Raw genomic sequence first — 14,834 nt, 5'->3', positions numbered from 1 at the left:
ATGACCAAATGCTCAAAAGTCACGCCAAACAAATCACATGCATAAAAGCGTGGTTTTATTAAAATGTTATTATAATTAATTATTGTCGAACAATATCAACCACGTTTTCCAAAACCGAAGAACGCGACATGTCCCTCGTAACAACGCACGTGCTTTTTATTGTTAGAAACCAAGCCTTTCACTAATGGTTTGCGGCCAGGAATTTACACCCACTCACTCCAAAAACCTTCCTATATATATATACCGAGTTTCACAATATCACAGTAACGTGTAGTTTCAGCTCTGTATTTTCAATCTCAATCTTTTCCTCCAAAGCTATAGATTCAAGCTTGAGTATATATATATAAACAATTTGAAATACTCCTACTATCTTTCGTTTTCTGAAGAATGGATTGGATTCGAGGTGAGAACGTGGGACATGGTAGCTTTGCTACTGTAAATTTAGCGGTTCCCAGAAGCAAGAGTGGTGGAGTTTTCCCATTAATGGCTGTGAAGTCTTGTGATTTTTCGCAATCTTCTTCTCTTATGAAGGAGAAATTGATTCTGGACGAGCTTAAGGACTGCCCGGAGGTGATTCGTTGCTTTGGTGAAAGCTTTTCATATGAAAATGGCGAAAAGTTGTATAATGTACTGCTGGAGTACGCCCCGGGAGGCACCTTGGCCGACAAAATCAAGAATTATAGTGATCGGAGGCTTCCGGAATCCGAAGTCCGGCGGTGCACGAAGGCTTTGCTTAGAGGGATTCACTATATTCACAAGCTTGGGTACGTTCACTGTGATATTAAGCTTCAAAATATTCTCTTGGGCTCTAACGGTGGGGTGAAGATTGCGGATTTCGGGTTGGCGAAGAAAGCAGAAGGAGGTGTTTCGGCGTGTGAATTAAGGGGCACGCCGCTATACATGTCGCCGGAGATGGTCTATAGCGGCGAACAGGGCCCTCCTGCGGATATCTGGGCCGTTGGATGCGTGGTAGCGGAGATGGCAACGGGATCTCCGGCGTGGCGGTGCTCCGACGTTGCGGGACTTTTATTTAGGATTGGTATTGGCGAGGAGGTACCTGAAATTCCCGGGAATTTGTCGGCGGAGGGGAAAGATTTTGTTAGGAGATGCTTTGTTAAGAATCCAAGCAATAGATGGACGGCTGAGATGCTTCTAAATCATCCCTTCATTGCTGATGATCAAGATTTTGATGATGACGTAACAACCAAAGAGGAACAAAGTGCCTCAATTTCTCCGAGATGCCCATTGGATTTCCCAGATTGGGCTTCGTCAACATGTTCAATTACATCTCTGCCATTGCCGGTATATTCCCCGGAATCCGGTTCTAGTTTCTCCAGCGATTTGTGGTCCATTTCTCCGAGTGTCCATCTGCGAGACTTGGTGAACAATCAAATCCTCCTTGATTGGTCTGTTTCGGATGATTGGCTAACAGTTAGGTGACGGAGCTGGTTAGAGCCATTCAGATAGCAGGAAAATAGAATAGATTTTTATTTCTAATTCTTCACTTTCTTTTGTTAGTTTTCACTTTTCTGATAGGCAAATGACAGGTTTAATTTGTTTTTATCTTTGTACGTATATATCATAAATTTAAAGAATGTCAAAGTTGTTCTACATCTTGATTCTTGATTGTGTATATATATATATCATGTCGGATCGAATCAATATTGAATTTAGAGAAAAATTTGTGCATGGAAACTAATATTGAAAGCCAGATGTATATACTAGATGAAATAAATTAAAGAAATTGATATTTAAACTGATTCAATTCCTATAATTAATCAGACAATATCATCTTTTATTAAATTTTCTGGGGAAAATGAGACTGTTGCAACGTTGCTTGGATGTGTTAGGCAAAAGATTTGTTATTTCTCTGATTTTCTGGTATTTTTAATTTTTTGCAGCAACTTGCTAGCAGCAGGCAGCAATAGCCATCGAATTCTAGATACATATCCTCGACTGCGTACACACCACCTAAAAATAATAGAATCCGCCTTGACTTTTGTGCACGGCAGTTTTTTTATTAAAAAAAAAACACAGCATTTCCCTATCCAAATATAGTCTTTTTTTTATTAAGCGCAAATATAAAACAATTTGGCCCCTCCCAGACTTGATATTATTTTAGAATTTAATTAGAGGTCAGCACTTGCAAGTCGTGGATCGAGCAGCAATGCTTGTATAGGCATTACATCCCAAAATCCCAATTCCAAACTAATAAAATGCATGTGCATACGTATTTTATTCGTTGTTTTCCAAGCTATAACTAGACTTTTATCTTATAAGTTCAATTGAAATACACACTTCTTTCGATCGAGATTGTTGCATGTAAACAATGAACGATAATAATTAATAGCAAACTACCGTAGGTTAGGCTTTCATGTATCATCACGATACCTCACACCTAGCAAATTTTGGTAAAACAATTTTCTGAAACATCGTGTAGTTGTTAGGATTCAAGGAAGATATCGTTCTCTTACTAATTTCTCTGCTCCTTGCGGGTGGTCGGTTCACAGTTAAAACTATTTTCCCTTCCATTTATCACATCATATCTCGCATTTACTGCAGCTCTCCAACTGGTGCTTCATTGAGCCACAAGAAATGAATGAAATCATATAATTTTGCACTTACACTAACCTGCCCAGAAGATGAAGTAGCAAATCTGTAGGATTGTGCAACGAGAAAACATAAAATTGGAAGAAATACAATTGTTTTTAACTGGTGGAATGGAAAAGATAAAAAGGTATCGGTAACTGTAAATTACTGGATGTACCTTGTAAGGTGTTGGATTCAACCTTCTCATGTGGTCGGGTCGCATCTGATTTAGTTGTTTAATACATCGTTCTCTTATCAATTTTATGGGTGGTAACTCTGCTCTATCTTTTCCTACAAATATCTAAAAGCAAAACGAACATTATTAACATGATGACTAATAAGAATGGCCTCTAAAAAAATTGCATAATTCTAACAAGGCAACGACCGAGACACACAAAAATAGATTAGATGCAGGGTATCTGTATTACATGAGATTTTGTACCATTGACACAAAACATGAAGGTTCACATACGAAATAGCATAGCTTGCAGAAAGTGATGTTCGTCCGATAATTAAGATGAAGTGTCACGCCAAATATGATCCTAGAGCACGGAAGTTCAATCTTTGGGGGAATACGGAACATGAAAGCATTTGTTATCTTTAAGGTACATATTGGACAAAAATAGGCCATGCATTTAATAGAGGTTTAGGAAAATATCATGGAACCACGCCAGAAACCAAATACCACACCTGATTTACCGGGCCAAAACCATTTCATAAGCTCCTCAACACGCTGTGGCATCACATATGCTCTTTTGGATTCATTGAACGGAGAGGCGAGATCATTTATTACACAAGTAAGCAGTGCAAATGCAATGAATACTAGTAATTATGCAATTGTTTCATCGTAATAATTAAATGCTGCTAAAAAATCTAACTTCCATTAGCACGATAATTTTTTTGGCTGACTGAATACTTCATATGGATGTTGCCCAAGATTCTTACTTCCAACTTAGTTCTACAAGAATGTGTAAACAATCTCAAAGAAAAGAAAGTTTCCATGGAAATCTACGAAGTACTGAGGTAGTAGAGAAATTTAATAAGTACCTTGGGAGGAGGTTCATTTTCCCCAGTCATAACATCCACAAGAGGGTACCCTTCCTTCCCATAGAATCTGTAACACCTTTTTTTGCACGGAATGGAGACCTGAAGCAAAAGTTTTATGAATGAATTTCTATTCTAGGATATAGTTTGATGTGATATCATGAGGATCAAACCTTCGAGACATCTTCCGAAAGTATTATACGTGGCTGGTTGTTTATTTCGACCAGTTTGAAAACGACACCTAAGGCAGGCTGAGCATAACATGTAACCAAATGTGTTCCAATTCCGAATGCATCAGCTCTTCATGACCCTGGTGAAAACATAAAAAGGAAAAAAAAATGCAAACCAAAGGGATAATAAAGTCTAAATTTTTTTTCATAAATAACAAAAGGTTGATGATGCAAAATATATAATCATTTGCATTGACAAGAATTTCCATCAATAAACAAGAAATAAAAGCCTCCAAAACGTGAACAAACTTTACCCACTGACCTCATCCTCGTTCATATATTAAGGTTACATTTTCTTTCCCATCTTTCCCAAAGGACAAACTTTATAGATTAGAAATGCACGAGGCAGAGAATTCAAAAAGAATATTCCCCAGAAAAATTTACAAATTCATTTTTGAGATCATTAGAATGTATAAGCAGCTTACAGATTGGAAAACGAGGGAAAATATTTTATTATATCTGTCGTTTAGTGACTCATAATAGTTGAGCACCAAATATAACATCGCTCACTCAATTCCTTTCCAAAACTTGATCACAAAGTCTCTTTAGAAGCGGAAATCAATATAGAAGGGAAACCCAGGAGATTTGCTTTTGTAGCCAAATCATTTAGGCAAATACATGAAAGATGTTGGCAGCTCCTAAAGATTACTGCTAGAGTAAATGCAGTTGAAAGAAACATCACATCACAGCTAAACAGGTTAAATTCTCTATGTGGTGTATCAATGACTTGGGCCAACGGTGAATAAAACAATCACCTAACAATAATTTTATAGAATTGCAAATTAGTATGGCCATGCTGACATGATGACATTAGTATATAGCAATAACATGTGTGTAAGTAAACATAGAAGAGAAAAACGTTTTCTTTATTTGATTAATATGCCCATTCTCAGTACAATGTACACCAATATAAAGTGGAGAAAATATAACTGAAAAAGAAAGATAACAAAATATAATAATCATGGAAATATTATCATATCTCAATCAATCCCTAAAATACGAGATTTTAGCCGTGATTTCCTCGTGACTTATCAACATTTTCCCTCAAGATGTTGAGAACATGTCTATCATGTTCAACTTCCTGATTTGAATCTTGAACGATTAACTTGGCAAAACTTTCGTACTAATGTACTAAACCAGCTTCAGTACACTGAAACGATCATGTTTTCACAAATCGTCATTCTAAAGAACATATTATATTATTATTAAATAGGTTTTTCAAAAGAGCAAAAGGCCTCTATTTATTTTTTATTAAAGAAAAACAAACAATTCAATTTTTTCTTTAAAAATAAAATAAGAAGGATATTTTGGTAAATTTATATCATATTTACTTTTCGAAATTGGGAGATATTTTGCAAAATAATAAATTATTTCCGCCAACCGGAGGCCCGCTCTTTCTTGGACCAACCTGCCCCGGAAACCCGGCTTAAATATTCCTAACCCTAACTTTTGAACAAAACATTTTCACTAGATTTCGCCAACGGCTAGATGTGGACGAAAAATGGCTAAAACGAAGCATCAAAAAGTAAAGCCCAAGCCTCATAAACAAGCGAAACAATCCCATGTAACAACCTGAATCATCAATTTTCATTTTCTCATGTTCAAAATACTCACGGTTATTGGCATTTGGGTGGTTTTGTTTTTGATTTTGTGCAAGTTGTGAACAGAATAAGAAGGGAGGAAAGCAAGCTGATACTTCTGGATTCCGAGCTCAGCTTGATGCTTTGGGATTGAAAATCATTCAAATCACCGCGGATGGTAATTGCTTTTTCAGGTTTGTTCTAAACTTTTATGGAATTGTACTGCTCGTGAGTAATTGATTTGATCAGGCTAGTGTTGTTCGCGGCAGGGCATTAGCTGATCAATTGGAAAACAACGAGGATGAGCATGAAAAGTATAGGAGTATGGTGGCTCGATTTATCGAGGTACGTATAACTTCTGCTGGATACAGCTTGGAATCAAAATTGGTGTTTTGAATCTTAGTTAGGGAGATATATACGATTACCATTTTAATCGTATCATCATGTTGGTAATTTGGGATGTTAAGGTTTTGAACTGAGTAGGTAATTCTTCGTATTTATTGGTGAAACTTGGAAGGTCTTTGGTTGTATGTACCAGAACCTGTTATCATCTCCTTTTATTTGAAACAAATTTGTTACGAATCTAGAAAGACTGAAAAAATACATAAATTTCATGGTATCATGTTTAATTATTTTATATTTGACAGATTTCTTTTGTCAGAAGTAGCATTAAGACCAATAAATTTAGTTCTGTTGCTAAAATCCAGGATTTGGATGACACTGCAATACGTTACAATTTGGTTGCGATTAACTGTGAGTGTTTTGTTAGACAATGTTGTGGTGTGGTGTGGTCTGGTGTTTAATATTTTCTTTGAAAGTTGAAGGATACTGCTTTCAAGTTTGAGTGATAGATGAGCTACATTTAGCAGAACAATCGTGAAAAGTTTGAGCCCTTTGTTGAAGATGAAGTCCCATTTGATGAATACTGTCGGGCTATTCGAGAGGATGGCGCTTGGGCCGGAAATGTGGAATTGCAAGCAGCTTCTCTTGTGATGCGCATTAACATATGCATTCACAGAGTACGATATGTTTACTTTGTAAATATAAAGAATTCTTTAACAGTTTCAACTGATTAATTGATGATAAACTTTCCTGAAAGTGCTCAATTTTTTAATAGCAGCAATGTGTTTGTGATGCCAAGTTATGCTGTATATCGATTAGACTTTGTAGATTTGTCAGGAATTCACATTTCATTGTGCAGCACATGTCACCTCGCTGGTACATACAGAATTTTGATATGCATGCCGTTCGGATGATTCATCTGTAAGTACTCTCCATTTCAGGTTATCTTCTTGATTATCTTCAATATAACACCCTTCAATGAACAATTTTTCTTTGTTTTTAATAACTGCTCAATTATATGGTTTAGCTACGTGATAAATGTGGATTTCTTTTTAATTGTTATCTCCCTTCATTTGGCTCATTAAATGTTTTGACTGACTTGTTTGATCGGTGTAATCAAAATGCAGTTTCTTAGAACAGAGATAAACCCATTATCCTTATCAACCATAAAAACACGACTTGAAAAATCTGAGAATAAACAAATGAAGATACTTTGGTTTTGGTCATGTGACTTTAGGGTGTTGACGTTCCATAGTTCTGACACATTTACGTGAACATTTTTTAGTTGTGGATAAACTTGAATATGAGTAAGTCGTGTTCGTTAATTTTCACTCAATGCCGCAATTAACTAAGCATCCACATGCCTTGTTTTTCTTTCTGCAATTTCGACCATCTGTCTTCTTCAGCAAACTTTGCAATCAAGTTTCCAAGCCTTATTATACCGTGCTTTTGTTTTTCTCTCTCATAGAGGGATAAGAAAAAGATAGTAACTGAACATGCATTGCTTTTTGAGGATGATCTTATTTCTTCCCCTCAACTTAATCATCATTTCGCAGTTCATATCATGATGGAGAGCATTACAATAGTTTGCGCTCAGAGGATGATGATTGCTCTGGGCCAGCTAAGCCAATTGTTATCAAGGTTTCTCACATTTTAGTATTGAAAGCGCTTACATAATTTTTAGCAAATTTATATCTGTAGTGTATACTTCTGTATCTAGAATTCTAATAACTCCTACCTATATAAAAAGGGTGATGCTGATCTTTCAGCAAAATCCAAGCAACCAAAAGTAGCTGCCACGAAGTCTAAACATGATGGTGTGGGGAAAGTTATGCGTGTGGAATCCATTGCCTTGGTAAAGTATGGAAGTGGATGCGGAGATACAAGCAAACTAGAACAGGTAATTCCTGGGAATATATGAATCACCCTTGTCATTACATGACAACTGGAAGTGAAGCCAATAAGAACTTCCCCATATTTTTTCTAGAATGGGCATATGACACACATGATTGGTGATCTTGTAACAAGTTTCTTTTGATTCATTCTAGGCCCTGAAAGAAGCGCGTGGTGATGTTGATGCTGCTATAGAAAATCTTACAGCAGAACAAGAATCTGTAGATCAGCAAATTTCTCATGATGAACTCAGCCATTCAGTGAAAAATTCATGTGGTAATATCCGGGCAATCTTTTCCATGCCTCTGCTGATATCCAGTTTCTTGATTTTTGTTGTGCACCTTGAATATTGTATCCCATCTGAAGGGATAACTGAGGATTATATGTTTGTTTATTCACATTAGGGTTTTTGTGAAGACTTTGGATTTCAAAAGTGCTTCCAATCTATGGCTACCATATCTTTTGGAGCAGTTGGGTTTTAGTTTCTTCTTTTTCTTTAAGCAACATTTTGCATGAGTGCTTGACTCCCCCTTCCCATGAAGTTAACAATATATCTTGTCTGCAAATGCTGTCTTGAAATCTGACTCCTGGTGTCAGTATTCAAAGAAAGCAAAAAATTTCACTGGGATAGATTTAATAATTTGTTCCTGATTAATATCTGAGCACGTCAAATTTCAGATTGTCTTTTTTTGTGCTCATCTAAGTGGATAATGCTGTCTCTCTTCCTGTTTCTGTATTTGAAGTCTTTTCCTTTATAATCTGTATCTGTAGATTGTTATGCTGATAATGATCTGTAGGTGTCTTTAACCTGACATGATCATTGTTTTTACTGATTTTTCATTTGTTCCAATGTAGTTTCAGTTTTATGGATCCAAACACACCAATAGTTTTCTTCGGATCGTAGGTTTCTTTTATGGAATTTTGTTAATCGTTCTGCTTTCATGGCATTACATTGACTTGGTTTCATGTGGTACTATAGTTTCTCCTTATGGAAATCAAGATAAGGATTCTGAGCAGCACAAGTTAAAAGTTCAAGAAAGTACATGCCATCCGAATCTAACTGACAAGTTAAATGAAAAGATTCACAAGAAGAACCCTCAACCAGATGAAAAGGTTGTATGATCGACAAAACAATTGAAATTTAAACTACTTTTAGTATCTTATCATTTGTCAACTTATCTAAGTTGTAGTTTATCCATCTCTTTCATTGCAGCAGAAAATATCAAGAAACAAAGCATGCCCGTGTGGTTCAAAAAAGAAATACAAGTCTTGTTGTGGTTCAGTTGCAGGGAATTCTTTTGGCAGATTTCCAGTGTATGCTTCTTAAACAAAATCCTCATATACAATCTATCCATAACTAATTATGACATGGTGACACTCGTGAAGGTGATGTGCAAGTTAATTGATGAATTTCATAAACCCATCTCTAGGAAGCATCTGCTTTGATAAGCCTATATAACATTTTGCATGATTTTTTCTTGTAATAATCACACACAATTACAATAGTTGTGATATCTGAATCCTGGTGTTGTGATGCACGTTAATAACCACAAATCTTGTATAAAGCTTTTCTGTCAAATAAGAATCAATATAATGTACAACAGGAGGGGGAACAACCACAGCAAGACATGTCTCCAGCTAGTTTAGTTAACAAAGTAGTGCTTGCTTCTAAAACAAAAACCAATTTGTGAAGTTGACATTTCAAAGTCATTATTTCTATTTTCTGTGGAAAATCTTTACTCGAGTAAATTCTGCTGTCAATTGTGGCTTCTGGATGTGGAAAGGCTGTTCTGACATTCTGTTGTATGTGAAGGCACAGTGAACTAATCCTAATCCTTTGTTGCACTTGCATGCACGTCAAATTTTCGTAAAAAGGATTTCGCCTTCATTAAATTCAGCTAAACATGGTTGATCTTATTGTTGGTTGTAATCGAGTTAGTGAAGAGTTTTGCTCATAAATTTTGTTTTGATGTGATTTGGATATCATTTGATTTCATTGGTTTTTTGGCGTTCTCCTTTCATGTCCATGCAATGGCTTCCATTTTACGTTGGTTATTTCGGATTCAGCCTATTTTGCATGAACATACGTGCATTATAAGTATCGCATACATCTGTGCCTATTTATATCTATTAATTCACGTTATGCTATTACATTGACAGTGACCAAATAGTCGAATACAGGAATAGTGGGAAAGACAGAAAGCAAGGCAGGAGAAGCGGATCAAACGATGAAGGACAACCTGACCTGGGTGCACTCTGCATCTGATCATTCTGGTATGACTTCCAGTGGAGGGACAAAGATGACTTTTTAAAGATAAAATCTGCAGCATTCTGTATTTACACGTAACGATTTTGATCATGCACATTTCTGCCTTCGCACGAAAAGCCGTTATAGCGGAAGTTATTTTATGAAATAAAAAGAGATAAAAGTTAGATAAATCAAGAAAATACACAATAATATAATGATGGTTTATATATATATATGGCATGTTTGATAGGTTGGAGTTGAATTTGGTGGATCATGTAATGAAGTGGCTTATCAAAGTTTTCAACGTGAATCTGAAGTCCAAGTTGGATACAGGAAGTAAACAAGAAATTGACTATTGAGGGATTAATTATTCGGTTAGATATTTTTATAGTCTATGCTGTTTTCTTTTCCCTTTGTATCCCATAATTTGGTCGGTGGTTGAATTCTATATAGGAAATTCATTATTGGCAATAAGTGTGTAACATAGAATTCACCACGATTTTGGACTGCGTATAATATTTCATAAGTGCGTGATTATACTTTTCTCATTAAAGGATGAGTTTTCCCCCTACAGAATTTATTAAGATATATACTACTAATACAAATGCATTGGCATCTATCTTATGTTGCCTTCTTTGAGACTGAGTACAAAAAAAATTCCAATTTAAAATACCACCCATTTCCCAAAATATGCAATAAGGAAGCATCATTTTTGTAGTTATGTGAACTGTATGAAACTTTCTTTCTAGAATAAGTTTGTCAAGAATAAAAGATGGTGCCCCCAAAAAATCTTGCTCTGTAATCCATATAAATAGAAATTACTACTTCTCAAATCCGCCTACCATATAGTTTACACCCAACACGGAATTTCTTTCTCTTTTTTTTTTTTGAGAATTATAATTTCATGTATGGTATTATAAAAAAACGAAAAACTTCTATTTCTTTAGTTGAATGTGATTTTTTTTCACTTTCTATCTCATTTCTAGCCATGTCTGATAGGGATGACAATGAGTTAGGTTTGAGTAGGATTATATCCTCCGTCCCCATCTAATTTATTATATGCATCCACATCGGATATTCAACTCCCTTCACATCCTCGTACTCATCGTATGCTTGAATGTTCATACCCTATGCAAATATCTTATTATCACATATAATTACATTTTTTCACATTTGAATTATTTCAAATAAATTATGGATATTTACTAAATTCATGAGAATAATAACGGAAAAAGATAATTATAAGCAAGATTAATAACACCCGAATATGTCGGAGATTAATCAGTGGGAATTAATGTCGTCCTCCTGAATTAGTCGAACAAAAGCCCAGATACCTACCTGACTCGGGAAAAAAAATAAGCAAATGGGAATTAAGAATTGCGCTCCTGAGTAGGAAAATGTTATCTTAAATAAAATCATCACGTCGAACCTTTTTTCTTCATTTTTCTTGGCATATGACACAAAAATGTAACAGTGGCATGAGTAGGATATCTTAAATAAAATCATCACGTCGAACCTACTGTAGGATAATCTCATCTCAGATTAAAATTTCAATTTTGACTCGTTAAATGTATAGGCAACTTCATCACATTTCCAATTTTATTTTTCATACAATTTTACAAACCAACATTGAAAAATATAATTTTAATCTTAAAAATTTATTTCAATCTATCCCATCCCACCTAGATAAAAACATTAATTAGTTCCACCAGAAAGAGCCAAGATCGGGTCAGGGTAAAATCGAACACATGATTTTAATTATTATTTTTTCGAATGACGGGAAAAAAAAATAAGAAGAAAGAAAGAAAAGCAATCCGCCTCTAGTCGATCCAGCCTGCTCACCACCACCATTCTACAATCATCATTATCATCTTGCTCTGCATTTGACATCACATGCAAAAAAATGAATCCAAATATGATATTGCGGTTGAATTTTTCAGTCTAATTGTATAGCATTCACCAATTCTTGAGTCTATTTAACGGTGGAAACAACTAACAGAAGTGTTCTATATTCAAAGGGAAAAAAGGAATATTTTTATAAAAACAAAACTACACCAAGGAAAGAGTTGAGAGGAAAAAAGAACTAGGATGGTCTAGTTTCTTAATTGCTGCAAAGCTACGAGATGCATGCTAATTACCAGAAAGATAGGAAGAAGAAGAAGAAGCAGAAGAAGAAGAAGAAGAAGAAGAGGAAGAGGAGAGGCAAGGATGTATAATTTGGTTTTGATTTAGTTTGCAGATCTTTAACAAAATTCAGCAGGCGGGCCATCTTCGGGCTCGGGTTCAGGCTTCTTGTTCAAATCAATCTCGTCTTGTAACCAATACGGCTTCAGCGATTGATGATTGATTGCATGTACCCCCGCACCGCCGCCCTGGAGCGCGTCAACTCTAGCACCGACCTCCGCCGCCATCTTCCTTATAGAGGCGGCGGATAGATCCTTCACCCCGCCGGCAGATATTTCATCTGGGAAATTGAGCTTCGCGGTCGGTCCACGGAGGTAGAACACAGCTGTGTCGTAGGCTCGCGCCGCCGCCACGGGTGACGAGTAAGAGCCGAGCCAAATCCTGGATCGCTTGTTTGGCTCACGAATCTCCGCCACCCACTTTCCCCACTTGCGCATCCTTATGCCTTTGTATGGCTTGTCACTCCTCCTCCGGCCCAGCGATCTGGGTGCGCCACCTCCTTCAGAAACGCCGGCGCCGCCGTCCATAACAATTCCGGATAAATCGAAGGTGAATCGTTGTACAGGTCCCTCATAAATAGGTGGGTTGGACAATAAGCAGGGGTATTTGATTTGATATGGCTAAGGGATTAATGTCGTTGTCATGCGGTACATAGGCAGCGCTGATAGTTGTTGTAAATTTTATCAACTCAAAAATATGCACCGACACACCCACATAACAGAATCTCTCTCTCGCGTGAGGGAAATTTACATTTTTTTTAAAATTTATTATTAGAATAGTTTCTCTTTCAATTCAGTTAATATTGAATTTATAAATAACAAGAGTTTTGATTTTACTATATTTTTATATAAAAATTACTTGACATCGAAATATTTCTAGGATACATATAGTTAATATATTAAAATAACACAAAAGTTCATCTACGATCGTTGTAACTATAAATTTTGTGAGACGTGTTTCCGATCCGATCCTACTCAATCCATAAAAATATTATTTTTATGTTAAAAATATCATCTTTCATTATAGATATGAATCAAATCGACTCATGTCACGGAAAAGTTACTCTTAAAACAATTCACGCTGTTAAAAACTGCTATTCTTAATTAAGTTGTTATTATTATTATTATTATTTAACAATGGAATTGAAGGATATCCGGGTCATGTGATAAATTTAATAAACTGTCGGTTTAATGCACAAATGGTAGTGTATTGGATAATAAATTAATAAAGATAATGAAAGAGATTATTACTGTCTATATTTAATTAATTATCATTATTATTATATATTGAATTTGTAATGGGGGAGGTTAGGTCGGTGTTCGGCGGGTTGAAAGATCCTTCCGTGGCTTCATTTCCTACCCCGTGTGTGTTTATATATATACACACACACACACACACTTGACTGTATTAATTTTTTGAAAATATAATATATATTTTTATGAAGAAAATATTAAATTTCAAAAAAAGCGAGAGAGTTTCCCAGTAACTACTCAACTTTGACTCCGATAAATGAAAATTCATCCCTTTAATGATGATACGTAGTTTATTTGATTTCGAAGTTTCAAATTTGGAACGAGTATACTCTTCTCGAACCCAAAACCAAACATGAAAATATTCATGGAAAATAAATTTTAATCTCGGACTGATAAAGAGAACAAGTTCCACTTCATCTCAAAATCCATACAGTGATCTGGCCTTGGCATGCTACATATTGATGTACATGGTAATAAGAACAAAGTTGCTTTCTAGTTGACAATAAAATTGTTCGAACGTGTCGAATTTAAGTTGCACTAATCGTCCTGTCCTGACGCGACTTTTTATCGAATATTAATTCTTTCAAGTGACCCAATGGTAGGTAACCACTGTCTGAAAATTTCATTTTAAAACATAGAAAATTTGTGTGATCGTGATCGTTTATTTTCGAGTTTAATGAATAAAAAAAATTCGATGAAAGTTATTACTCATGAGAATTTCCAGTCTACTTATTAATTAATTTAAAAGCACCAATTGTCTCCCACTAAAGCTTGGTCAAAATCATCATCGACATTATTGATCTTATAATAAAGTTTAAAATAAAAGCATGTTTGTTATTATACATAATGCATGGATCTGTAATCCACGATATTATTGTCTTCCAAGCTTAAATTTTATACTCAATAATTTATATTTAAAATTTTCTTATTCTATTAAACCTTTTTCTTGTGGATTTAGAACACTTTTAAATAACTAAAATTTAAATTTCATAAAAAAAAAAAAAAAAAAAAAACAGTTTCAAAATAATTTTATCTGATAAATACGACAACACATATGATGACAGGGATTCAATTATTTAGTCCGGCTTCGCAACGTCCTATGTTTTGACATCAAGTTTCCCAAGTCAAAAGGCTGATGAAACAACCGGACAGCGTCATTTTTTTCAATAAAAAAATAAGTGCTAATTTGAAATATGGGTTTACAAGGTTGTACATCTGATCTAAATGATGTTAATAAAAACCGATGCTTGGATGTTTGATTTTTTTTCTTATCAACATTTTTTCAGTTATTTTTAAGGTTTTTTCTAATATGATTTATCTAAATAACTTGATTTGATTTGTAAGTTATTATGTTCATTCGAAGTTTATCTAGAATGTACCGAAAACAGTGATCACGGGTTTCATTGTAATAAAAAAATAAAAATCGATTCTTGTATTTAAAAAATCCCTAAAAATATTTACATAATATACA

General features: G+C 35.1%; 4 protein-coding genes across 20 annotated transcripts; 2 read left to right on the top strand and 2 right to left on the bottom strand.

Annotated features, from left to right (window-relative positions):
- Positions 1–238: 238 nt before the first annotated feature.
- LOC142523450 (mitogen-activated protein kinase kinase kinase 20-like) lies at positions 239–1,611 on the top strand. Its single transcript, XM_075627258.1, has one exon. It carries the CDS (start codon positions 388–390, stop codon positions 1,438–1,440), a length of 1,053 nt encoding a protein of 350 aa, XP_075483373.1. The 5' UTR covers positions 239–387; the 3' UTR covers positions 1,441–1,611.
- An 846-nt stretch (positions 1,612–2,457) lies between these two features.
- On the bottom strand, positions 2,458–3,356 carry LOC142521633 (nicotinate phosphoribosyltransferase 2-like). Its single transcript, XM_075624745.1, has 3 exons — positions 3,280–3,356; positions 2,768–2,880; positions 2,458–2,631 (listed from the first exon to the last, which is right to left on the bottom strand). Exons 1-3 carry the CDS (start codon positions 3,329–3,331, stop codon positions 2,554–2,556), a joined length of 243 nt encoding a protein of 80 aa, XP_075480860.1. The 5' UTR covers positions 3,332–3,356; the 3' UTR covers positions 2,458–2,553.
- Positions 3,357–5,325: 1,969 nt separating this feature from the next.
- On the top strand, positions 5,326–10,459 carry LOC142522437 (OVARIAN TUMOR DOMAIN-containing deubiquitinating enzyme 7-like). Of its 17 annotated transcripts, none has more exons than XM_075625831.1 (12): positions 5,326–5,427; positions 5,531–5,637; positions 5,713–5,788; positions 6,310–6,462; positions 6,645–6,706; positions 7,342–7,426; positions 7,536–7,685; positions 7,834–7,954; positions 8,658–8,791; positions 8,892–8,992; positions 9,860–9,952; positions 10,177–10,459. In XM_075625831.1, the coding sequence occupies exons 1-11, from the start codon at positions 5,365–5,367 to the stop codon at positions 9,942–9,944; spliced, it is 1,137 nt and encodes a 378-aa protein (XP_075481946.1). In that variant the 5' UTR covers positions 5,326–5,364; the 3' UTR covers positions 9,945–9,952; positions 10,177–10,459. The 17 variants fall into 17 exon arrangements, 16 of the variants coding, with proteins under 16 accessions (XP_075481946.1, XP_075481938.1, XP_075481945.1 ...); XM_075625823.1 differs by having other exon boundaries at positions 9,839–9,952; positions 10,177–10,457; XM_075625830.1 differs by lacking the exon at positions 10,177–10,459 and having other exon boundaries at positions 9,860–10,148.
- A 1,171-nt stretch (positions 10,460–11,630) lies between these two features.
- Positions 11,631–12,771, bottom strand: LOC142522438 (ethylene-responsive transcription factor ERF011-like). Its single transcript, XM_075625841.1, has one exon. It carries the CDS (start codon positions 12,635–12,637, stop codon positions 12,170–12,172), a length of 468 nt encoding a protein of 155 aa, XP_075481956.1. The 5' UTR covers positions 12,638–12,771; the 3' UTR covers positions 11,631–12,169.
- Positions 12,772–14,834: the final 2,063 nt, after the last annotated feature.

Source organism: Primulina tabacum, chromosome 13, assembly GCF_025594145.1.
Source record: "Primulina tabacum isolate GXHZ01 chromosome 13, ASM2559414v2, whole genome shotgun sequence".
Lineage (NCBI taxonomy): Eukaryota > Viridiplantae > Streptophyta > Magnoliopsida > Lamiales > Gesneriaceae > Primulina > Primulina tabacum.
Note: the sequence above shows the minus strand (reverse complement) of the source record. Positions and strands in the feature narration are given on the sequence as shown.